The sequence below is a fragment of the Abramis brama genome, assembly GCF_963993115.1.
Source record: "Abramis brama genome assembly, chromosome: 1".
Taxonomy (NCBI): Eukaryota; Metazoa; Chordata; class Actinopteri; order Cypriniformes; family Leuciscidae; genus Abramis; species Abramis brama.
The window spans coordinates 46,884,470-46,910,563 of NC_139963.1; the positions used below are offsets into that span (position 1 = coordinate 46,884,470).

A 26,094-nucleotide genomic window follows, 5' to 3' on the forward strand; every position below is an offset into this window, starting at 1 on the left:
TATTCTGTTTTATTCTATTCTATTTTATTTTATTCTATTCTATTCTATCAAAATCGCTCAAAGCCGCCCATTCACTACATATACATACACACACACACACACACACACACACACACACGTGTGTGTGAGTTTGTTTTCATGACAACTGAGGACATTTTTATGATAACACACCTGCAAATGAGGACACTCGGGAAAATAGGTGATATATGAGGACATTTTGGGTGTCCTCATTTTTCAAATGGCTTTAAAAACATACTAAGCAGTGTTTTTTTTTAATGTAAAAATGCAGAATGTTTCCTGTGATGGGTAGGTTTAGGGATAGGGGCAGTGTAAGGGGATAGAATATACAGTTTGTACAGTATAAAAACCATTACGCCTATGGAATGTCCTCACAAATCACATAAACATGGCTGTGTGTGTGTGTGTGTGTGTGTGTGTGTGTGTGTGTGTTAAACACTTTTTAGACTTAAGATGTACTTTTATTTTGTAATCCTACAAGACTCGTACTGCTAGAGACTTTTATTTTGTAATCTTTAGAGGCGTCTAAATCAAGGACCTCCACACAGGCAGCTGATGATACCGCCGGCTGATGCACTATTCATTTAATAAATAAATAAAGCAGTATTTTGTCGCGGCCCACAGGCTCGGATGGATCAGAGGATGTTTGTTTTTATCATTCTCAGTTTAATTTGACGAATGTCTGTGGTATCTAAGGGGGAAATGTGTGGATTTATGCTGTCAGAGCTTTAAATGAGGATCATGGCGTTTCCGGAGGGAGAATCACTCGAATCCTGGCTCAGTAGGTTACGTGCACTATTATCATTTGCATCTAACAATAGATGTACATAATATTCTTGTTGTGTGTGTTCGCTGCAATGCATCAGTCCCGGCTCGTCTGACGCGTTTGTTTGGCGTTTTCCGCGAAATTTTGAATCATACTATGATGAAGGTCTGCTCATGAAAATTAATTTTATCATATTGACGTTGCCTGGTAACCTTCTCAGGGCGCCCAATCACAAAGCCTACACGATATGTAAGCGCGAGCCTTCGCCATAGTAGGATTCGTTAATTCGCCAGCGCCCACTTACCAGCGCCTGCCTTCCAGCCAATCAAATACGGACACTGTACGAACGTCACGCCTCGTAATTAATATTCATGAGCCAATCCTTTCTTATAGTATGATTTATAAATTCATAGAGTGCGTGTTGACTGTCAGATCTGGCGATATTGCGTTCAGATTAAAGTGCAAAGTCTGTGTTTGGCTTAATATAGGATGAGTTCAGACCCAGAGATTTAGGATTTACAGCAGAATTCATTATTAATTATCCAGTTAACTGATGATTTTATCCAGTGTATCAAATAGCCTAGTACACTAACCATAATAATACAATGCTTTTAGGATTTACAGCTGGGATTATTAATTAACCATTGAACTGATGATTTTATCAAGTGTAACAAATAGTACACCAACCATGATAATACAACGTTTTTTTGCACATGCATCATGTAAATACAATGGTACATGAAAATGCTGTTATTAGCCTATACATTTATAGCACTTTTTGTAAAGGACTTTTCTTTACATTACTGATGGAAATATTGATATGCATCGCTGTGATTGTCCCTCACACTGTTGTGCCAGTGTATCACAGACACAGAGCTCAACGAGGCCGATTGTTTGGTCCTTATGGATGTGTGTGTTCTCCACAGACAAAGCCACACACCCCACCAACCGGCAGGAGGACTGGGAATATATTATCGGGTTTTGTGACCAGATCAATAAGGAGTTGGAAGGGTAAGCCTTCGTAATCCAACATGACTGAAAACTACAGATTCTCTGCTCTTTCTGATTGTGTGTGTGTGTGTGTGTGTGTGTGTGTGTGTGTGTGTGTGTGTGTGTGTGTGTTTATAGTCCTCAGATAGCTGTGAGACTCCTCGTTCACAAAATCTACTCTCAAGAATGGGAAGCCCTTCAAGCTCTGACTGTGAGTGATGTTTCAATGCTAATCCTCCATCACTGCTCTAGCATGAGTCTGTTCATGGGATAATGTGATGTTTCTGTGTCTCTGCAGGTACTAGAGGCGTGTATGAAGAACTGTGGGCGAAGATTTCACAACGAAATAGCCAGATATAGGTTTTTAAATGAGCTGATTAAAGTGGTTTCACCCAGGGTTGGTGGTTTTTCTATTATGAGTTATTTTTGTTGACCCAAATGTCAGCAGCCTGGTTCCCTTGACAAAATCCCAATTGGATTTTTCCATAGGCTTTTGGGTAATTGCTGAAAATAAGCTCTGAGACTAACAAAAGTTTATGATTCTTACACGTTTTGTTCGTCATGATAATCTTCACAAACTTTTATGAATTTTGAAGCCTAAAAATAATCAGCAGGAGTCAGAAGCTAAGCATGGGCTATAAATGAATTCGCCATCATTAAACTTTCAACAACGGTTTCCATGAAAGGTTTTAGTTATAATAGTTTGTAAGAACGTGATTATAAACACAATGAGGCTGTGAAAGCGACCTGTTCGACTGTTACAGACCTCTATATTAATCAGTTTTTTTCAAAAGCTTTTAAAAAAATCACAAGGGGAATTACTGATGTATAGAGGTGTAACAATATATCTTGTCACAATATATCGCAAAAATACATCAATATGTATTGTGGATAGTGACGATATGTATTGTGTATAATTCACCCAAAATTAAAATGTCTTTGTCAGAAAAAAAATCTAGTTTTCAGAGTTTTAGTGTCAGTACTACATTAACTACTGTATATAATGTTGAATATAATGTATAATGGGGGAATATTTGCGGGTTCTGATAATGCCAAATGTCTTGTTACCAGTAAAAAGTTGCATTATTTTAAATATATCTAGTCAGTGACAGAGTGCAACTGCAAATATATTCGTCTAAAATAATTCTGTATTTTCAGCTTCAGAAACATGAATATTGTTATTCTGGTGTCTCTATTGTCCTGTGCTTTGGGTTTCCAGCACCAAGTCCAAGCCCAAATTTACCTTTTTAATCAACAGTGCGTTTTTTTGTTAACCGTTTATCATGTGTCTTGGAGTATTGCAATAATATTGTATCGTGAGTTCAATATCGTGATATGAATCGAATCATGACATGAGGGTATCGTTACACCCCTACTAATATATTTATGTTTTAGAATAAAACATGAAAATATCTTGAGCTTATGTTCGCATTTAATCAAAAACCCATTCAAAAAAACATTTGACATCAGGATGATGGAACCAGAAGTGTAAAAATGTGGTTCTGGGTTTTTCTTGATTCTGGGTTTTATGGCTCATTCCTGAGCACTTATATGTCTAATATTAAACATGTGTTAAAAGCAGTGTGTGTGTGTGTGTGTGTTGCAGTACATGGGGAACAGTGTTTCTGAGAAGGTGAAGAATAAGATCATTGAGATGCTGTACAGCTGGACGGTGGCGTTTCCCAACGAGTCCAAGATTGCGGACGCGTACCAGGCGCTCAAGAAGCAAGGTGAGATTCAACTCTACTCAGCTTTATTTCTAGAGCACTTTCAAAAACCGCAATGGGCACCAAAATGCTGAACATAAAAATGACAAAAATAAACAATTTTACACAATTCTACGGACGGACTTTCTGGGGTCTGTCATGAGCGGTTGTGATTGATGTGTGTGTGTGTGTGTGTGTGTGTGTGTGTGTGATGATTTCTTCAGGACTCGTGATGTCGGACCCAGAACTGACGGTGGACAAAACCCTGATCCCGTCGCCTCCCGCTCGGCCCAAAAACCCGGTGTTTGACAACGAGGACATGGGGAAGGTGAGACTGAGCCTGATGGATCACTTCCTAAAAATGTATCAAGCCAAGGCACTCGAGAGTTAAAGTACATGTGTATAAAAAGCCTTTATTTCATTATGGCTTAGGCAATTAAAAACAGTTTTGAAATAACCAGACACCGACTAATGTCCTTTTGAGCAGCAATTAGTTAGTCATGTGATCACTTGATAACGTTATATAGAATAGTCACAATAGAGAAGAAATTATTTGACAAATTGCGAAGACATATCTCACCAAAGCATAATTAAACCCAACATGTTCCAAAAAAAAAAACAGGATATAATATAACAATGCACTAAAGTGTAAGAAAACAGAATCAACAATGTATTCCAGTAACAGAGGACAAAGATTTTTTTTTTAAAATTAAATTATAACTACAAGTCAAGTCACCTTCATTTATATAGCGCTTTAACAATATAGATTGTTTTAAAGCAGTGATAATTTACAGTGATAATAGGAAACTAAAGTAACAGAGATTGTTTTGGCTTTACAGCAGCTCTAGAATAAAGTTATTGTCCAGCTAAAGTTAGCTTTGATTGATTGGATTCTTCCATTGCAAAGATCATTAGTTATTAACTTAGGGGCTGCTAACACAACACCGTTCTAGTACAACATCACATAAGATATGTATGAAATATACAAATCAGAATCAACAACAATATATTCTCAGTCCAAAAACTTGGATTAAAAAAAAAAAAAATTTCAAAAATGATATACCCAGAATCAACAATTTATTAACAGTTCAAATGATACAACTAGAAAATAACACCAATCGAGGAAACCGTAAAGTCAAATTACAGAATCTAATTTGGTTGCTTTCAATGTATATATATCCAGAAAGACTCTGGATCCAGAAAGTTGCTGACTAGGCATCATTTCCTGCTTCTGAAAACATTTGAGTTTAACTCGATGTGGTTTCTCTTGATGAAACCACAGAAATGACTTTGTGCTCTTCTGTGATTTGATGGCAGTTGTTGGCTGAACTTCTGAGGAGCAAAAACCCAGAAGATCTTCAGGAGGCGAACAGACTCATCAAAAACATGGTGAAAGAGGTGAGAGAGAGAGTGAGAGAGAGAGACGTGACCGAGATGCTGTTCTGACAACGTGAAACACCATTTCCTTCTTTACACTAGTCACAACAAAGCCGTAGCTGTGTTTCTTGAACATTGAGGGTCCAAGCCAATTTTGATTTGTCTTTTTTTAAAGGATTTAAATTAATTTAAGGATATAAATAAAAATAAATAACTATTATTCATTGTAAAATAATGCATTTGAACTATTTGCAAATGATGCATTTATTTTAAATAAATGACAAATGTCATTTCAATAAACCTGAACCTAAAAACATTGTTGAGTCAAAGTCACTGTTTTTGGCTTGTTCTAGCTTTGGCTCACAATACAAGACATTTATTCAAATCTGATTTCATGTTGACCTTGTTTGTTCAAGGGTGGTTGCATCTGTGGTGGTGTGTGTATGAACTGTATTGAAGGGGACCTGTTTTAAAAGTCTTGATTTTGTCTTGAGCTCTACTAGGTTTTCATGTTTTAAAGGGGTGGTTGATTATGATTTCACTTTTTTATCTTTAGTTAGTGTGTAAGCTCTTCCCAGTCTGTCAGTAACGCCCTGTTTAGTTCCTGTCTCTATGAAGCCCCTCCTTCTGAAAAGCTCACTGTGCTCTGATTGGTCGGCTGGATCAGTGTGTTGTTATTGGTCAAGCGCTTCGAGTGTGTTTGGGAAATGTCCCGCCCCTAATTACCATAACGGCCAGTTTCAACACAATACTAACTAACTCGACCAGGCTCCGCCCCTTTATTCTGTATTAATTATTTGAAATAATGAATATTTATCATGTTTGTTTATGGAGGAAAACTCAAGACTACAATGGAGGCGTTTCAGGGAGTTCAGAAACAGTGACTCTTTCAAACTCAAACAGCAACATTACACACTGAAGAAAGACGAACATGAACAAAAACCATAATATGTGTTTAAAGCCAACCTCATGATAATGTTTTCAGTATTATTCGCACCCTGATTCTGGATCAGGCGTGACATGCATGATGTGATGGACTGAATCTGTGTTGCAGGATGAAGCCCGAGTGCAGAAAATGAGCAAACGCATCCACACGCTGGAGGAGGTGAACATCAACGTCAAGCTCCTGGGAGAGATGCTGAGTCAGTACGACAGGGACCGATCGTCAGACGCCGACCGCGAGCTCATCAAGGTCAGACCATGAGCACAACACGCAGCGTTTAGACATGAGCAGGCCAAGAAAGTGCGCTTTTAAAGAAACGACTTGTAACTGATACTAAAGTAGATCTCCTGAGCATCAGGTGGTTCAGCTCGTTCTGGATCATCAGCTTAGCCTGCATATTTCTCTACTATTTCTGCTGCAATTATGTCAAAGCAGCTTGTTTTTAACTTTTATATTATCCGAAACTGGGTGTATATTAAACATGTTTCATTTTGTGATTCTAGAAGTATAAATAACTGTATTGTCTTCAATAAAAATAATAGTTAGTGGGGGGGAAATGCACATGATCTTGATTTTTGGCTGGTTTGCCAGCTGATCAACCACCTAAACTTTAACCAGTTAGAAACCTCACGATTTAGATTCGTTCTTGCAGGGTAGCCACAGTTTACTCTACTGGGACTGAGACTGTGCTTAGTGCACTTCAAGAGTAGAGTAAAATATAATAGAGTGTAGAGTAGAGTGAAATAGAATAGAACAGAGTATAATTTAATAGAATAGAACAGAGTACAGTGTAGAGTAGAGTGAAATAGAATATAACAGTAGAGTGGAAAGGAATAGAACAGAGTAGAATATAATAAGGTAGAGTGGAATAGAATATAACAGTGTAGAATATAATAGAGTGCAGTGTAGAATAGAGTGAAATAGAATATAACAGAGTAGAGTGGAGTGTAAAGGAATATAATAGAGTAGAATATAATAAAGTAGAGTGCAATAGAATAGAACAGATTTGAATATAATAGAGTGGAGTGTAGAGTAGAGTAGAGTGGAAGGCAATATAATCGAGTAGAGTAGAGTGGTAGTAATCTTTATTTATCACCACATTGCCAGCCACAAATGTGCGGAATCCGTCAGTCATCCGTTATTGGTTGACCATCTTATTTCACAGAAGTCACATGACAGTAGTGAAGTAACAGTGAAGTGTGTTTCATATGTGTTTAAATGTTGATTTCACTGTGCTGTACTGTATCATTACAGCAGTTTCCTGTCTGTACTGTTAGAGCTTGTATAATTAGGTCGATGTAACCATGACAACAGCGCTCACATGTGACCTGGCGTCTGTGTCCAGGAGCTGTACGAGCGCTGTGACAAACTCCGACGCACCGCGTTCAAACTGGCCACCGAAGCGGAGGACAACGACTCCAGTCTGGGTAAACCACGCTTTACTCCCTCAGAGAATGATTAGGGCTGCACGATTAAAGGAACACGCCGACTTTTTGGGACTTTAGCTAATTCAGGCGAAGCACTGCTACTTCTACAGAGTGATTTACTCCTCACCACGGGGCTTCTCAGGCGCTGCGAGCAAATCACTCCACCCAAGTAGCAGTGCTTCGCCTTCTGAGAATATAGTTCCCAGTATGTATACGGTTAGAAGATGGCTGTGTCTCATGTGACCTTGTTATTCGTACATGCTGTGACTATACAAATCACAACATGTAAATAGGAAAATGTTGGCGTTATTTTGTATGGACTTATCTAACTCTGGGGGATACGGTGAATAAGCTAAAGTCCCAAAAAGTCAGTGTGTTCCTTTAATCGCAATGAAACCACACACGATTTGGCAAAGGCTGCGATTATTTTATGCGCAGATTCTCAGTGAAGCTGCTGATCGGTAGTAAATGCTGCTCCATCTGAACACCAGAGGGCATCTCACACACACACACACACACACACCACATATCCATCTGAACACCAGAGGGCATCTCACACACACACACACCACATATCCATCTGAACACCAGAGGGCGTCTCACACACACACACACACACACCACATATCCATCTGAACACCACAGGGCGTCTCACTCACACACACACAACATATCCATCTGAACACCAGAGTGCGTCTCACACACACACACACCACATATCCATCTGAACACCAGAGGGCGTCTCTCACACACACACTCCACATATGCCCCGCCACAAAAATACGATAAAACACGTCATTCCAGGAAACCCCTATCGCTGTATCTGAATAAACAGAAGATTGAAACACTTTGATTAAACATGACTTATAAACACACGACTGCCTTATTCTGTGTAGGAAGCCTCATCATCTCACAGAAGGAGGAACTCAGCTCTCGTTATGAATTGAGTTTGGAGTAAAAGCTTATTAAATGTTGTCTTTTGTTGGACAAGAGGTTCATAAATGCTTCTCATGTTTGACGTGTGTTGCTTTTTCAAATGCTCAAACTCAGTGCTTCCAGATGGAGCAGCGTTTACAGAGCTGTACGTCACTGACAAGCTGCACATAACAAATAATCACAGACTTTGCGACTTCATAATCACGATTACATGTAAATTGCGATTAATCGTGCAGCGCTAGAATGATTGTTTATTTGAAATGTTCATTATGTGTCTGCTTACTGTAGGGGACATTCTCAAGGCGAACGATGATTTGTCCAGAGTAATCGGCTCTTATAAACGAGTCGTTGACGGACAGGCGGACGACGGCGAGGGTGAAGATCTCAGACCGGCTGCTAGTGAAGGTGACCTCAGTTTAGGCTCATTTCTTCAGTTTAGGGTTCATTTCTTCAGTTTAGGGTTCATTTCTTCAGTTTAGGGTTAATTTCTTCAGTTTAGGGAACATTTCTTCAGTTTAGGGTTCATCTGTTCAGTTTAGGGTTAATTTCTTCAGTTTAGGGAACATTTCTTCAGTTTAGGGTTAATTTCTTCAGTTTAGGGAACATTTCTTCAGTTTAGGGTTCATCTGTTCAGTTTAGGGAACATTTCTTCAGTTTAGGGTTAATTTGTTGATCTTCCCTCAACTGCAATATTTCGATAATCCAGAATATTTAATTTTCTTCCCACATGATTTTTTCGGTTACACTTTATTTTAAGGTGTCATTGTTACAGTGTAATTATATATTTAAGTACTGAGTTAATATTAAGCAACTACATGTACTTACTATAGGGTTAGGGTAGGATTTGACTGAGGATTAACAAGGACACTGTCAAATAAAGTGTTACTGATTTTTCTTCTTCCCCCAGGATGCGAGACCACAGGCACATTGATTGATCTGGCTGGACTGGATGAACCTTCCTCTCCCCCGACCGGCCCTCCTCCTCTTCCTCTTCCTCCTCCTCAGATCTCGTCCACCAATCACACGGCCTCCTCCATCCCTGTGCTCCCGCCTCCTCCTCGCCGATTGGCCGGCAGTCAGAAGAGCAGCCCCAATCACAGGCCTCCTGAGCAGCAGACCTCCCTCTCCCTGCTGGACGATGAGCTCTTGTCTCTCGGTGATTAATCTCGCTTATATAGTTGTGAGACTGTCTGGTGACGTATAATAAAGGCATAAGCCATGCGAGGTCATGTGATGCAGTGAGTTTACCATGTTTTTTTACACTGGACCCCACATAGCGGCGGTAAAATCACTGTAAAACAAAACCAGTTGTCTTTTGTCAAATTACATCAACAGTAATATGATAAAAATTATTTGACACTTAAATAAATAAATAATATTATTAATATCAAAATTATTGTTCTTATTAATAATGTTTTAAAACATCTGAAAAACTATTATTAAAATAATTATTAATAAAAATATTGTTATTAAAAAGTATATACAGTTTTGAAAACAATGTTTAGTAAATAAAAGTTATAATTGTACTTGATATAATTAATTAATTAAAGTTTCAAGTATAAAATTGTTATTATTATAATTATTATTAATAATACAACAATTACAAATATTATTGTTATTAATAAATATGTAAAAAATAATGTTTCTTAAAAATGTAGTGTATGATTATAATTTATATAACAATAATTAATCAATTAATAATTATTAATTAATAAATAGTAATAATAACAATAATCATCCATTAAATGCTTCTAAATTTCTCCCACCATGCCAGTTTTATTCATATTTTTAATTAGTTTCCGTATTTTCAGTAAAATTTTAGTTAAAGTTTTAGTAATTTTGCTGTGTGTTTTTGTAATTAATTTTTTTTTTATATATATATTTCAAGTTAAACTAAATGAAAATAAGAAATGATTATTTGGCAACTAGCTGAAATAAAATCAGTTTAATGTTGTTTATATGTAATTTTATTTCTTTTTAGTTGTATTTTTCTGCATGTAAATGTTATTTTATTCTCAGGCCTGAATGATCCGCCCTCTGTGCCAAACAGACCGAAGCTGGATGAACTCTCTGCTCAGTGGACGTCATTACAGGTCAGACACACTAAATCATTCAGACTTACTGATGTTGAATATTAATAATCCTGAGAGAGGTTATTGAATATGTGATTTCGGTTGTCCTCTTGCTGTCAGGCTCCTGATGCGGACCTGGACCTGTTTGGGAGCATCTCGGCCCCGAGCGCCGTCTTTCCGACATCACACACACCGGCTGTCAGTCAGGGAATGCAGGATCTCTCCATGCTGGACTTTGGAGGTGGAAAGAGGTATAATTCTGCTCTGAAACTGCACCTCAAACTAGCCTGAAGGCCCGTTCACACCAAGAACGATAACGATAACTATATTTGCATCCACGCCAAGAACGATAACTATGACGATAACTATATTTGCGCCCACACCAAGAACAATAACTATAAAGATGACTATAACGATAACTATAACAATAACTATATTTGCATATCAGTCACTTATTAGGGTGCATGATGTTATGATGCTCCTTTAGAAGAGAGCTGCCTATGTAGACCGCTTATTTGACTATATAAATGAGACTTCATGTGTCTTCCTTCAGTGTTTCAGGTCTGAGTGGTATCGCTGGAGGAACTTTTGGTCTTTCTGGAGGCTTCATGGGCTCGGCGGGCTCTAACCCGTTCATGAGCGCGGCGGGTCCCTCGTCTCCTGCTGTGGCTCGGGCTCAGGCCGGGACGTGCGGCTCGGCTCCAGGCAGCCCCTTCTTTCAGCCCTTCTCATCCCACTCTCCCCAGAGCAGCCCGGCGAGGAGCGCAGAGCCCAGCCTGGCCAGCCTGCACGTCCCGCTCGAGGCCATCAGACCCAGTGAGTGACACCAGCGCCAATACGACCCGCTCAAGCAGACCGAACGCATGAGCTACTGATTCAAATTTAGCTGATCATCTGAAATGATTTTCAAGTCAGAAAAGTGTATTGATCCTTAAAATTGGAGGGAAATACTTTTTTTTTTTCTCTATTCTTTTTTTATTTTTATTTTTATCTTTGATCATTATTGATATATATATATATATATATATATATATATATATATATATATATATATATTAGGGCTGTCAAAAGATTAATCGCGATGAATCGCATCCAAAATAAAAGTTTGTGTTTACATAATATATGTGTGTGTACTGTGTATAATTAAATTTGTATATATAAATACACACACATGCTTGTATATATTTAAGAAAAATGTGTAATTTATATATAAAAAAATTATATTTATATATAATATAAATTATATATAAATATATACAGTATATGTATGCAAATATTTCTTAAATATATACATGCATGTGTGTGTATTTATATATACAAAATAATTATTCACAGTACACACACATATATTATGTAAACACAAACTTTTATTTTGGATGCGATTAATCGCGATTAATCTTTTGACAGCCCTAATATATATATATATATATATATATATATATATATATATATATATATATATAGTATATATATAATGAACATTGTTCTACATATTATCTCTACTTATAATAGAGATATACACATACTCAATTTTACACACACACTTCACATAACTACATGTACATTCTACTTTATTTTTTCTGTTTTGTAGTGATGGTATCATCTAACTGTGTTTTATCTTTTGTTCTGCTTTAATAAAAAATAAATATAAATAATAATAAATATGATAAATGTGGTTGAAAACAGTGTCACAATGCAAACAAAATTATAACTAATTAAAATATAAATTATCCTATAAAATCATCTATATTATAGGCTTGATTATTTTTATTTTTTTTATCCAATTCGCATTTACTTATTTAGTGCTTTTCACAATACACATCGTTTCAAAGCAGCTTTACAGAAAATGCATGGGTCCATTTTACAATTTAGAGTGATCTGTTATCAGAGGAAACTTAAGTTATGTATTACATACACATACAAAATCACAGTTAGCAAAAAATTAATTAATTTAAACAATGTAATAATTTAAGGCAGAAACAATGAGCTCATTGAAGTAATGAATACTTGTTTCTTAACAAATGATTATAAAAAAATATGAAAAATTCCATATATAAATTCTATCATTATAAGTATTATTATAAATATATATTATATAACACTATCTAAAAGCCTAATATATTATTTCATTGTTTTTGTTTTTGTTGTTGTTTTTTGTTTGTGTGAAATGTGATCTTGAAAGGTTTGTTGTTTAGTAAATAATTCACAATTCAATTAATATTAGAATTTTCCCAGATTATAATCTATATTATAGGTTTGAAATTCCTATATGAACAATATAAATATTTAAAATATATGTAACTTTTATTATAATATTTGATTATAAATTTGATGTCATAATGTCTTATTTCTTTTGGTTGATTTTGGGGTGAAATGTGATTCAACTGTTCTGTGAGATTGACCCAGATATCCAGCATTTGCCTCTTGTTTGTCTGGTGTCCTCAGGTAAAGTCTTACCTGTGACGGTGTACGATAAGGATGGAGTTCGTGTTCTTCTGCACTTCGCAATTGACTGTCCTCCGGGTCGCCCAGACGTCCTGGTGATCGTGGTGTCGTTGCTCAACACGGCGCCGTTACCCGTGAGGAACGTATTACTGCAAGCAGCCGTTCCAAAGGTACGAGCTCCTCATCTGCAGACACAGAGCGATTTACACCAGTCAGTCATCTCACTCGGTTCCTTTCTGTGATTCAGTTGAACCACTTCACAAAGTTAAAGGTGCAGTGTGTAAGTTTTAGCCGCATCTAGTGGTGAGGTTGTGAATTGCACCCAACAGAAGTTACGGTGGCCGACAGGAAGTGATGTCATTGTCTGAGACAGCAGAGTAGCCAGTTCAAACCTAAGAAATTAGGTTTACTTACTTATTCAGTAAATGATATGTTATTGCGAATATTATTGTTACTTGTTCATCATTGTGTCAGTGTTTTATTCGCTGACTTTAGGTAGATTAATTGCACGAAGAACAACATAGTGACGAAACGTGTTTGTCCGTTCAGGGCTCCTGTAGAAACATGTGGTCTTTATACACCACTGAAAACATAGTTATGTGTATGATATTGCATTTCTGTCAGCAGATCCTCCTAAATATTACACAATGCACCTTTAACTGAGCATTCGTTTCACTGTAAAATGGGAAATGCAACGCAGAGATTTCTTGAAACATGTTTGATCACTCTGTGAAGATCTGATGCACAGGTTGCACTGTGAATATCTGCTTTGAGTTGACCTCTGACCCTGTACGTTCTTGTGTGTGTGTATCAGTCTATGCGAGTGAAGCTTCAGCCTCCGTCAGGCACAGAGATCGCGCCCTTTAACCCCATCCAGCCCCCCGCCTCCATTACTCAGGTCATGCTGCTCGCCAACCCACTGAAGGTCAGAGGTCACACACTCATACAATTCTTTTTTCTTTAATTATTTAAAAATATATATTTAATTTATTTTTTATTAAAAATAAGGTGGAATAAATAATTATTTTAAATGTATTAATTTTATATAAAAAATTAAAAAATTATTTATTATATTATTATTATTAAAAATATATATTTATAATGTTTCTATTACTGTTAATATTTTTTTCAATATATATATTTTTTCCAATATCTTGGAATCAAATATGTTTTAAATTAGCCTATTTTTAAAGATTATTATTTAAAGTATTGTTGTTATTGTTATTATTATAAAAGGGGGATTAAATAATGTTTTTTTATTTATTTAATTAAATAAAAATAGTCTTTTTTAAATTATTAAAAATAGATAATGAGTGATGGTGAGTGGTCACACACACATCAATTACCTTGTTTTATAAAAAAAATATTACAATAAAAAAATCCAATAAAATGTAAATAAATTAATTAAATAAATTAGGTGGAATAACTAATTGTTGAAAATGTATTAATTCTATATAAAAATACAAATTGATTATTTATAATATTGTTATTATTAAAAATAAGGAGGAATAAATATTTTTTGTTTTTAATTAAAAATAAATAAAATGTATTTTAAAAGGCTTTTTCAAAATGATTTAAAAATTGGATATTTATAATGTTTCTATTATTATTGTTATTATAAAATAAATGGGTATAAATAATACATTTTTGTAAAATAAATCTTTTTAAAGTTATTTTTAAAGATTATTATTTAGAATATTGTTGTTATTTTTATTATTTAAAAAATAATATGGGGTAATAAATATTTTGTTTTTAAATTATTATTTAAAATACTGTTGTTGTTGTTGTTGTTGTTGTTGTTATAAAATAAGGGGGAATAAATAATAAAATTTTTGTACTTTGTATTTAATTAAATAAAAAAAGTTTTTTTTTTAATTATTAAAATATATTATTTATAATATTGTTGTTCTTATTGTTATTATTATTTAAAAAATAAAGGGATATATATATATATATATATATATATATATATATATATATATATATATATATATATATATATATATATAATATTATTATTATAATAATATTATTATTATATTTTTAATTTAATTTAAAAACTGACTAAAAAAAAATCTTAAATAAATAAATAATTACATTTTTGTATTTAATTAAATAAAAAAATATTTTTTAAATTATTTATTATTTATTTATTCTAATATTGTTTTTGTTGGGAATAAATAATTAAAACGATTCAAAATGTGACACCACTTCATAAAGGTGTGTGTGTGTGTGTGTGCGTGTGTGTGCGTGCGTGCATGTGTGTGTTCCAGGAGCGCGTGCGTTTGCGCTATAAGCTGACGTATCTGCTGGGCGAGCGCCAGTACTCAGAGGTGGGAGAGCTGGATCAGTTTCCCCCAGCGGACAGATGGGGATCCCTGTAGATCCTTAAACCTTCATTCCCAAGTATCCCGTTCATTTGTGCTGCTGATTTATGTTCAATCAGTGTTTTACTGTAGCGCTGTGAGGCTGCACTTGATGCTTGATGTTTTTCGCCAAAATTCAAGCTGGATATTATAATAATAACGCACCGTCAGTGACACACATGATGTCCTGAAGCGAACGCACGCGTTTCAGAGACTGATCGTTTGTGTGCTGCACTTACAGTTAATCACAGTTTCCATCAAAATACCACAGTAAAACAATTACTGACTGGCACTTTACACAAATAGGGTACAAAGTTCTTGTAATAAAATAAAATTAAACTTATTTTTCTTTCATTTGTGTGAAATTACTTTCGTGATCATCGGCCGATACCGATCTGTGGGCGATCGATCGAAGCATCTCCAGTTATAAAGTCAGAATTGCGAGATAAATATTAAATTACCTTTTTTCATTTTTTTTTATTCAGTGGCGGAAACAAGCTTCCATACTTAACCTTGTTACCAGTGTTGTTTTAGTATTATCAAGATATTATTATATATATTTTTTAAATATTTTGAGTTAGTTTTTATTTTTATATTTTCCATTTTCATTTTAGTTTTAGTAATTTTTTTTTGTTTTTATCATTTTTATTAATTATTGTTTTAAAAAAAATATATCTGTTTATAGTTTTTATAATTCTTTTTTTTAGTTACTTTTAGTACATTGTTAAACTAAACAAAAATTAATAATGTAACTAGCTGAGATAAAATGTTTTTTATTTATTTATTATTATTTCAAGTTTTTTTAATGGTTTTAGTTTTAGTTCACTATAATAATCCTGATTGTTACCCAATGTGTTTTTTTACTATTATTTTACATATATTTAATTTTCAATTTGATGTATTTTTTTTAGGTTTATCTATTATTTATTTAATGCTTATAGACAATATATGTAGTTGAGCAGCTCCTTTTTCTGACTACTTGTTGAAAATACAACAAAATTGATCTTTTTCAAGCACTATTTTGTACCTTATTTTGTGCTAACGGTAATAAGTGTGGTATTTTGGTGTAAACTGTGGTGCATCATGGGAAGTTCAGAAGCCGAGCTGATACTGATGGTGTCACGTGACCTCGCCGCCGTCCGTGGAGTGTATTAACCGTGATTTTAGTCAGTTCTAGGTGTTCTAACGCGCCTCAAAACAAACAAGCATTTGAACTTTGCCGTTTCTAGCACTAAGATTCATCCACTACAGACTTCAGCTCTTGAATCATGAAGCATCAGAACGAATGTAATGAAACGAGTTTACATCAAGAGTAGCACAATGACGCTTGTTCATTTTGAGTTTTTTTTATCTGCCTATGTTATAGTTCAACACTGTTTCTGGTTTTATTTATTGCTGCTACAGGAACATTTGGACTCAAGTTTCAGCATTACAGTCTGTCTTACGCAGTTGACAGCATTTATTGACAATATTAGATTTGTTAATTTAACCCTCCTTCCCTCCTTTGTTAATCCTTCCCTCGCACTTTGTGACACATCTTTCCCTCGCGGGTCAAAATGACCCGAAGCCCTACAATCATACTTAATTCTTTTTTTGTCCAGAAAGCTTATTTTATTTCATTTTGATATATATATTTTTTAATTTTTCAATGCAAATTTTTTTTTTACCTTTAAATTACTAGATTTGATCAATAAATAAGAAATAAATAGTAATTTAAGCACATTCCTCACATTCTTTCAACTCAAATTCAAAATAACTCACAATTTCATGCATAACCCCTTTAATTCAGCTCAAAATATCGGTAGTCTTTGCCAATCTCTTGTGAAAATTATAATAATATGACTCTAGCTACTAGATGGCCTTATAGCTCTATATGGAGCAAATGAGCTGTTCCTCTGGGTCCTAAAGTCAGTTTCTCTTCAGTATGCATTCAGATACACATGTAGACATTATAATATATTTTTTTGGTAAAGTTTCAGCATTTTTAGTTTGAATTTTGAGCATTTTTAGGTTTTCCTATGTTTACTGAAGCATTCCTCGCATTCCCTTCATTCCTAAGGGGGTCAAATTGACCTGCGAGGGAAGAATTTGGTACTTTTTTTTTAAATTTCATCTAGGATGAGGGTAATCATGACATATTTACATGGTGTTTTTGCCTGCAGGTTATGATTTGATGAAGATCTTGTTTGAGGACGAACTGCATTGAGTTAATAATAATGAGTTTATCATATGTCTGTGTGTGTGTGTGTGTGTGTGTGTGTGTGTGTGTGTGTGTGTGTGTGTGTGTGTGTGTGTGTGTGTGTTTTGTCAGACCTCTGAGTGTTTCATGTGGTTTGAGCAGAGAGAGAGAGAGAGAGAGAGAGAGCATTTTACTTCATCTGACAAAGGCCCCGTGTGATTTTAGACGCTAATTTAGTCCCGAAGAAACCCTAATGTGTCTGACTAGAAGAACTGGACAGCTGCTCCTCCTCTAATATGTGCAAACCGTACAATTCATTACGATCATGTGTTTTAGACATCAGCAACTGAGTGAATCTCACACAGAAATCATATATTTAATCATATTTCACCCGCAAAAACAATTTGTTGGCCCTAAAATAGTCTTAATTTGGCAAAATATGTGATTTTGGGGGTGAAATATGATCCAGAGACATGTTTGAGATTAATCTGATTCATGCCTGTGAATCTGGTCATGTGTTTGATTGCATTAATCTGTATTTCTCTGCTGATTATGACTGATGTGTTTCAGTGAGATGATGGTTTGAGAGCTTCATTGTGCATCAGCATCAAAGCCTTTCCAGTATTGAAGAGGAACCTCGTGTGAATATTAATGAATCATTGTGTTTCTGTTAAAGAGTCAAAGCTTCATCTGGTCTGATGATGTTGATGACGAGGTTTAGGAGGATTCATGAAAGTGTTGAACTTATGACAAAAATTATAATGGTTGATGATGATGAAGATGCACTGCTCTGGTGTTTAATAATGATTTCATCATGTGTAACGTTACTGCGCCATTAAAGACTTCAAATTAATTGACCAGCACAAGTTTCTTTCTTTTTACATGTTTCTTCACTGTCAGAAATAGGGGTACAGCAGGAGTCCATTTCTGTCCCCCAAGGTACATATATGTACCTTTTTGAGGGTCAAAAGGGTACATATATGTCCCCAAGCATTAAAAGGTACAAATATATACCGTTTCTTTTAAAGGTTAAGGTACAATATCAAAAGACAGCCTCTCGAAGTAATTTTTTTTTTTTTAAGGTTTTAATGATACCTTAATCATTTAAGGTAGATGTTAACTTATCACTATATTTTAGTAGCCTTGAAATAAAGGAAATAAAAGTTTTGTAAGTCAATTTACTTATATTAAATCATTATAACACAGCAAAAACTCCCGTGTTAAATGAACTCTCCTGGGAGTTTATTTGGCTCCAGACTCAAGAGTGTTAAAGTGTTAAAATATGAATGTTAATTTAACAATCAAGATTGTTAAAGTTAATGAGCTAATTAAGTGATTCATTGAGTGATGATTGAGCATTATTGAAGACACCTGATGTTAACAAGCAGAATCACTGAAGGAGAAAATATGATTTTTTTAAGCCACCGTTATGGTGATCAGTGTTAGCTTTAGTTGGGCTCTTGACCCTTAAACTGTTAACTTTAGATTTTGTTTGGCTGTTGTATCTGAGTTATAATAGCTAGATGAACAAAGAGAAAAGCTGATCAGGTAGTGTTGGTTATGTTTTAACATAATCATAATTTGACCTGAATCACTATCTTAAAAAATAATATTTTCTTAAAAAATAATATTTTCTCCTTCAGTGATTCTGCTTGTTAACATCAGGTGTCTTCAATATTGGTCAATTATCACTCAATGAATCACTTAATTATCTCATTAACTTTAAGACTCTTGAGTGTTAATTTAACACTCATATTTTAACACTTTAACACTGAGTCTGGAGAGTTCAATTAACACTTGAGTTTTTGCTGTTGGACCTCAAGGTACATATGTAACTTTTTGAGGATCAAAAAGCATTAAAGTTACATATATGTACCGTTTCCTTTAAAGGTTAAGGTACAATATTGTACCCTTGAGGGTACAGCCCCAGTGACAAGCCATTGTACTCCTAAAGGTACAATTATGTACTTTATTTTCTGAGAGTGTATGTAGAGCCAGCCCTGATTGGCTGCTTGAATCTCAATTTAAAAGAACGTCCAGTTCGCGGCCTTTCTTTCTTTTGGCCATCGGTGGAGAAGAAGTCATAGCACTGTTACTCATGGTTCTTACAGGACTTTCAACCGAGGAGGTCCTTCAGAAAATATCAGAAGCAGGCATAGAAGTAACCGGCGTCGAGATGAAAGGAGATGAAATGGACTTTCAGGCAAATGACACTTACTCAGATGATAATACACTGTCATTGACATTGAGTTTAAAATGAAATGTTGGAAAATGTGAAAATGAAAAGGATTTAATAAATTCTGATTTTAATTCAGCGTGTGTGTAATATATATATATATATATATATATATATATATATATATATATATAAATCTCATTATAGTCAACGATTGTACCCTGTCAAAGCCAATTTTGTACCATTTTTGAAGGGTCCATTTTTGTACGGTTAAATAAAGGTACAAAATTGTCACCACAGGTACAAGACTGGTCTCTTAAGGTACAAATCACAAGGGTACAAATATGTACCCTATACCAAGGGTACAATATTGTACCCTTGAGGGTACAGCCCCAGTGACAAGCCATTGTACCCCTAAAGGTACAATTATGTACTTTATTTTCTGAGAGTGTTGGGTGGGATTGAATTACAAATTACTATTTTTCACCATCTGTCATATAGAGGCAATTTTCACCATCCCAATCCATTTCTGATAGTCTATATAAACGTCCTGACCTAACTTACCTTTATTCTCGATGACTATCCTGTTTAATTGAGAAAAACGTCACAATAAAAGTGAATCATTGATTTTAAAGTCTTTTTGATCAAGTGTAACTGCATTTGTAAATTAGACGGTTCAATTATATGATAAGAACTGGAGCTGGTTTGAGATGTAGAGTTAGCCTATATATTAGTCAATGAATTAATTAAGATGTTTATGTTTGAGGGTTACTTTCTAACCTTCATTTCCTCTGGTAAACGACAGATTTCACGCTGCTTGATGTTTTGCTCATCGCTGAATCTGAAATAAAACGTTTTGTGGAGTGATGTATCTGTATGTAAAAGACAAAGTCATACCTTAAAGGTCCGTTGACGCAAAGAACGATAAACTATTATAGCGTTACGTCAACAGGTGATAACGGCCTTTTTTTTCCTTCAGGGTTACGTAATTGCAGCGCGCGCTTTTAAGAAGGAATGATTCTGATTGTCTGTATCGTTCATCACAAACAAAAAATCGCTCTCAAAGTGATTTCAGCGATATTATTCCTCCTCTGTATGGTTACTGTAATCAAAACCTCTACTTTCTTGGAAATGAATGATTAAATATATATATATATATTTCTGAGTGCTTACATTATTCCTATAAAAATTAATAATCAAGAAGCATTATTTCATATATAATATTTTTTTATATATTCCATGAATGATTCATATATACTTTTAACTACATATTGCTGTGAGTGTTTAACCAGCTTCTTTCTAGGTGAACTCTGATGTCCGAGACTAATCTTTGTTGACCTGAAAGACGACCTTGAGAGAACAGGCTCTTTGTAGTGGAAAACAGCCAACAGAAGATGTCAGGCCTGGAGAAGACCATCACCATGTGTGGACTATATATCTGTTCTAGTTGACTAGTTAAGGTTCCAGGGGTCAAGCTCTACGTGACTTTCCTGATTTGATTTACAGAATTGTACTTCTTTTATGTGTATTTCTCTAATGAATAAAGTTAACATTATCTGTACATCTTCCTGAGGAGGGAATGTTTTATCAGTATATTTTGGTATAATAGTGAGCTCAGGCCCTCTCCAACCTTGAGGAAACTGTGATTCCCTAGTGCTTTGTGTGTGCGTTGGATGTTTTGTGCAGGTCCTGTATAGGTTTTATGAAACACTTCGGTATGCAACAACAGACCCAGAGACTTTCCACGATCTCTGAAGTCACCACAGGACTAAATCTAGGAATCGGACGACAACTATCTTGACTAATGGCGGCATACTCTCATATCTATCCATGTGTGAAGATGTGTCTTTGATTTTATAGACTCTTAGCCAATCAGAAGTAGCTAACCTGTAAGCAATGATGTAATTCATGCCCTTGGAAATGGTATAACTGGTGTGAGATTTTGTGTAAGGTAGAGTCTGGCCTGCGACCTCCTCGTGAGACTCTGATGCTTGGCTCTACCGATGAAACTGCAAACTATTCTTCAGTAAATTTTTCTCTATTTGATTGAACCTCACGACTCCTAGTCTTCTTTCATTATATCTGTGAAGGGTAGGGGTCAGAATCCCTTGTCTCTTCATATCTATCCTTTTGAGTTTTTACATTATTCCTATAACAAGTACTAATCAAGTTATATAATCATTACTATATTCAATAAGTGATTCACATATAGTTTCAATCATATTTTGTTGTCAGCATTTCTACCAGTATATTTCTAAGTGCATTATGGTGTCTGTGACTAATCTTTAGTGCCTTGAACGAGGACCTTGAGAACAGGCTCTTTGTATTGGGAAAACAGCTAATAACTAATAGAAGAGGGCAAGCCTGAAGACTCATCAGATGACTCTTTGTCTGTTTTCTGCTGACCAAGTTAAGGTTACAGGGGTCAACCTCTACGTGACTTACATGATCTGGTTCACAGAATTGTACTTTTTTTATGTGTATTTCTCTAAAGAATAAAGTGAACATTATCTGTACTTCGTTCTGAGGAGGGAAAGTTTTATCAGTATGTTTTGAGTAGTCTGTCCTGATAATAATGAGCTCAGGCTCTCTACAACCTTAGTAGAACTGTTATTCCCTTGTGCTTTTGTGTATGTGTTGAATGCTCTGTGCAGGTCTCGTGATATGTAGCAGCAGATCTCAAGACACCTTTCGACGACCTCCGAGGTCATGACCGGAACTCTATAAGTGTAGAATTGTTTAGACTTTATGTTCTCTTAGCAAATCAGAAGTAGCAACGATGTAATGCATGTCAAATGGTATATGTGGTGTAAGATTTTGTGTAAGGTAGAGTTGGCTTGTGACCTCCTTTGACGCTTGGCTCCACCAATTGAACTGCAAACTATTCTTCAGTAAATTTTCACTTATTTGATTGAACTTCACGACTCCTGGTCTTCTTTCATCATATCTGGTCCTGGGTCTTACAGCTGTTACCCCCCTAACATCTGGTTCTGGGTCTTTAAGCTTTTACCCTCTAACAGTTTTGATGGAGGATTTGTGTGCAATCATTCCTTGGTGACACCTCTGGCAAACCAGCAAACAAGGTAGGAAGATTTTATATTTGCTAGGGCTGTCTGAATGGAAGAGATTGGGAAGGAGAGTGGAAGAGCTTCAGTCTGACGTGGAGAGTGAGGATTAATTGTACTGAGAGTATAAGAAGTCGCTGTTAGCGTCGTTAAGGTTAACGCTTGACATTGCTGGTGTAGCACCACCCTTTAAGAGTTCGTCCCTGGATTGTAAGTGGCACCGCAAACCTGCCCCATCTCTTCCATCTCAGATAGGGGTACCCCGAATTTAGTGAGTTACTAGTAAAAAAAAAAAAAAAGGATAGAAACAGGGTTGTTTGCCAGGGATGCATCAGGACCGATCCCAACAAGTAAAAGATAAATTGTGACCCAAATTGGCATGGACCAGTATATGTGACTCGGAAGTTTGTGAAGAATACTTTGTGGTTTCATTGTGTAGAAGTCCAGGATTGCGTCTAAAACCTATTTTTCCACTGAATTAATTTTTATTCGCTGCTAAAATATTCATCTGTGACCAACAAAAATGACGACTGATAAAGTAAATATCCTAATTAGTCCTGACCAAAGTAATGAGGCAGAAGAGAGCGCACGCTGTAAACAGCTCTGCTCTGACGCGCTCACTTCAAAGAAATATGCAGAGCTAATTAAGAAAATGGTCAACCAGGGTTTTGATTCCGATTGGAAAATCACACAGCAGCTTGACTGGCTACAAACAAAAAAAGAGGCTGACAAAGTCAAATTTTTAGCCGTTTTTGCTTGTTCATGGATTTGTAAGATGGGTGGTATACCTTTAACCCCTGAAAAGGCAATCCCTAACATGATTGATGGGTGGTACAGCCTAATTGCCCAACGTGATAGGATGGCAAAAATTATTGGAAGAAAAGTAGGGCATGATCTGTGCAGTTTGAGCAAAGGGTTAGAGGCAGTTTGTGAAAAGGCAGAGAATGCTAAGAAATGTGAGATGGTTCTTCCTGCTCCCTCCGCCCCCGCCGTCTCTTCTGCTCCTTCAGGCCCTGCCGGCCAGACTGATAATCAGAGCGATGGACCATATGGGGAGGAGCGCGGACTGTTGAGTGTGGCTGTTGAACCCCCTCCTCCTTACAACACCTCAGAGATTCCTGCTATGCAAGCAAAACAACATGAGCAGAGATCCGGGGTCAGGAATCTTGACCTGACCCCCATGGAAGCATTCAAGCCCACCGGAACAGCCTCCACCGCCCCAATTAGAGGTTTGAATACCGAAATGGGTGCTGGATGTGAGGATGGTAAATGGACCAGACTCACAGCCGCTGAGAAACATAGTTTGCTTGCAGGGTTGGAACTTTTTAAGTTGTATAACCCAAACAAAAAAATATGGGACAAATTAGAGGCCGTTGCTAGACAACAAAATCTGGGTATGGCTGATATACAGTCTTTGGTAGAAGGGTTAGTTCCCACCAGTAAATTTAGAGCCGTTCAGGCTGTAAAATTTCATCCCAGAGTCCCCACAGACTGGACCGAGTTCTGTGAAGCTTATTCAGACTATAAGAGAAGGGTGAAAGATCTTCTGGGTCAGGGTTCTTGTCCCTGGACCAGTGTGACACAGGTTAGGCAAAGAACTGGTGAAAGCCCCTTAGAATATGTTGAACGTTTCCGCATGGCTTATGAGACTTACTGTGCTGTAAACAGCAGTTCTGAAGATCATGATTCTGCTATAGTGGTAGAATCTGCCACAGGCGGGCTGAACACACAATACAAAGAGATGTTGTTGAACAGCGCTGTTGACATTAAAACTTGGCAAGATTTGCTTCGCTGGTGCTCCGTCAGCTGGAGCCGTCTGCAGACATGTGAAGATGTCACTGTGGGTGAAGCACCTGCTGTTTCAGTGGAAGTGAAAACTAATCCTCGCAATAATATAACATGCTATAATTGTGGCGAGATGGGACATACTTCCAGAAATTGTACCCAGCCAATTTCAAGATGTAGAAATTGTAATATGGAGGGCCACTTGGTGAAATTTTGCCATAGGCTGAAAAATCAAGGAAACTGGAAAAAGGAAGGTCCCAAAAACGGAGGTTCCAAACCTAACACCTTGTCTCAGGCTGAACTTGAAAAGCTGAGACAGCTGATAGGTGAAGAATAGGGGTCAGCGGCCTCCGGTTCCTGTAATTGTGCTGACACCCGCCCATTCATAAATGCGTTGTTAGGAGGTCGGCAATGCATTGCTTTGATTGATACGATACTGAAACTTTGAATATAGAAGGTCTAAATGGCAAAAAGGTGTATCATAAATCTGTCTCTGTCCCTCTAACGATTTCTAATTCTGAAAAAGTGTATTAGACTGAATTCTGGGTGGGGGAAAATACTGTAGGGACAATAATTGGTGTTGACATTTTAAAAGAACTCGAAGCTGATGTTTTGCGTTCTAAAGATAAGCTAGTGCTTGGGTGCAATGAAACAATTGGCTTATCTCAGACTGGCCCCCACCATGAGCAGAGATGTGCAGTGGCTGATCCTGTTAGTATAACTGAAACTCGTCCTGAATGGAAGTTTGTAATTTTGAAATTCCCATAAGTATGGGCAAATTGTGGGCGATTGTGGGCTTGCACAGATTCAACCACTGGACATCCCAGGTCCTATGCATGAAGCCAAAAGACAATACCCTTTGAAAAATGAGGCTCGAGAGGGAGCTGACAATGTTGTAGATGTAAACGAGGATTTATAATCCCATGTTCTTCTCCCACCAGCTCTCCAAGAAAGCCAGACGGGAGTTGGCTCTTGACAATTGACTCTACAGCTTTGAATGCAGTTTCTGAGAAAATGCACCCTCTGGTGGCCAATCCCGCAACTATCCTACATGAGATAGGATCTGAACATTGTCATTTCTATGTTCATCTCTATCTCTAACCAAAGACGAGCTAAATGGGAGGCCACTCTTTTGAGTAAAAATGGGAGGAGTTTGTGACTGCATCGGAGGATATAGTCATGGGGAATGTTAAATGTGTGTTGAATGCTTTTGGAGCCTGTTTGGGAGTGTTTGTTCTTTGCTTGTGTGTTTGTTTTTGTTTCTCCTATATATGCAGGTGTTCTTGCAGAAAACTGAATCCTGTCGAGGAGGAAAGGAGACTAAGAAAGCTGATGAACCACCTGAAGGACAAACTGAGGAAAGAGAACATCAACGCCCTGTTGTGAGTGGAAGGGGGGAGAGCCTCGGAATGGGGACTGGAATTTTTAGTATCCAGCATGTCCGTGATGAGGCGAAGGGACAAGTGTGACCCGTCAGGGGAGCATGCGTTACCACTCCACCTTCCGTAGTGACCTCACTTGATAGACCAGACGTGGCGGTATTGGACCACACATCGGTCTAAAACGGGGGACTGAAGGGTTGGGTTCAGAATCCCTTATCTCTTCAATATATATCCTTCTGAGTGCTTACATTATTCCTATAAAAATGTATAATCAAGAAGCATTATTTCGTATATAATAATTTCTTTATATTCCATGAATGATTCATATATACTTTTAACCACATATTGATGTGAGTGTTTAACCAGCTTCTTTCTAGGTGCACTCTGATGTCTGAGACTAATCTTTGCTGACCTGAAAGACGACCTTGAGAGAACAGGCTCTTTGTAGTGGAAAACAGCCA

General features: G+C 36.4%; 1 protein-coding gene across 1 annotated transcript; it reads left to right on the top strand.

Annotated features, from left to right (window-relative positions):
• The first annotated feature begins 535 nt into the window (after nt 1-535).
• Nucleotides 536-18,085, top strand: gga3b (golgi associated, gamma adaptin ear containing, ARF binding protein 3b). The gene is made up of 17 exons (XM_084092821.1): nt 536-799; nt 1,711-1,795; nt 1,913-1,985; nt 2,073-2,171; nt 3,381-3,504; nt 3,705-3,808; nt 4,798-4,878; nt 5,912-6,049; nt 7,146-7,227; nt 8,452-8,568; nt 9,071-9,319; nt 10,183-10,256; nt 10,356-10,486; nt 10,789-11,051; nt 12,681-12,850; nt 13,495-13,605; nt 14,954-18,085. Exons 1-17 carry the CDS (start codon nt 751-753, stop codon nt 15,062-15,064), a joined length of 2,061 nt encoding a protein of 686 aa, XP_083948947.1. The 5' UTR covers nt 536-750; the 3' UTR covers nt 15,065-18,085.
• The last annotated feature ends 8,009 nt before the right edge of the window (nt 18,086-26,094 follow it).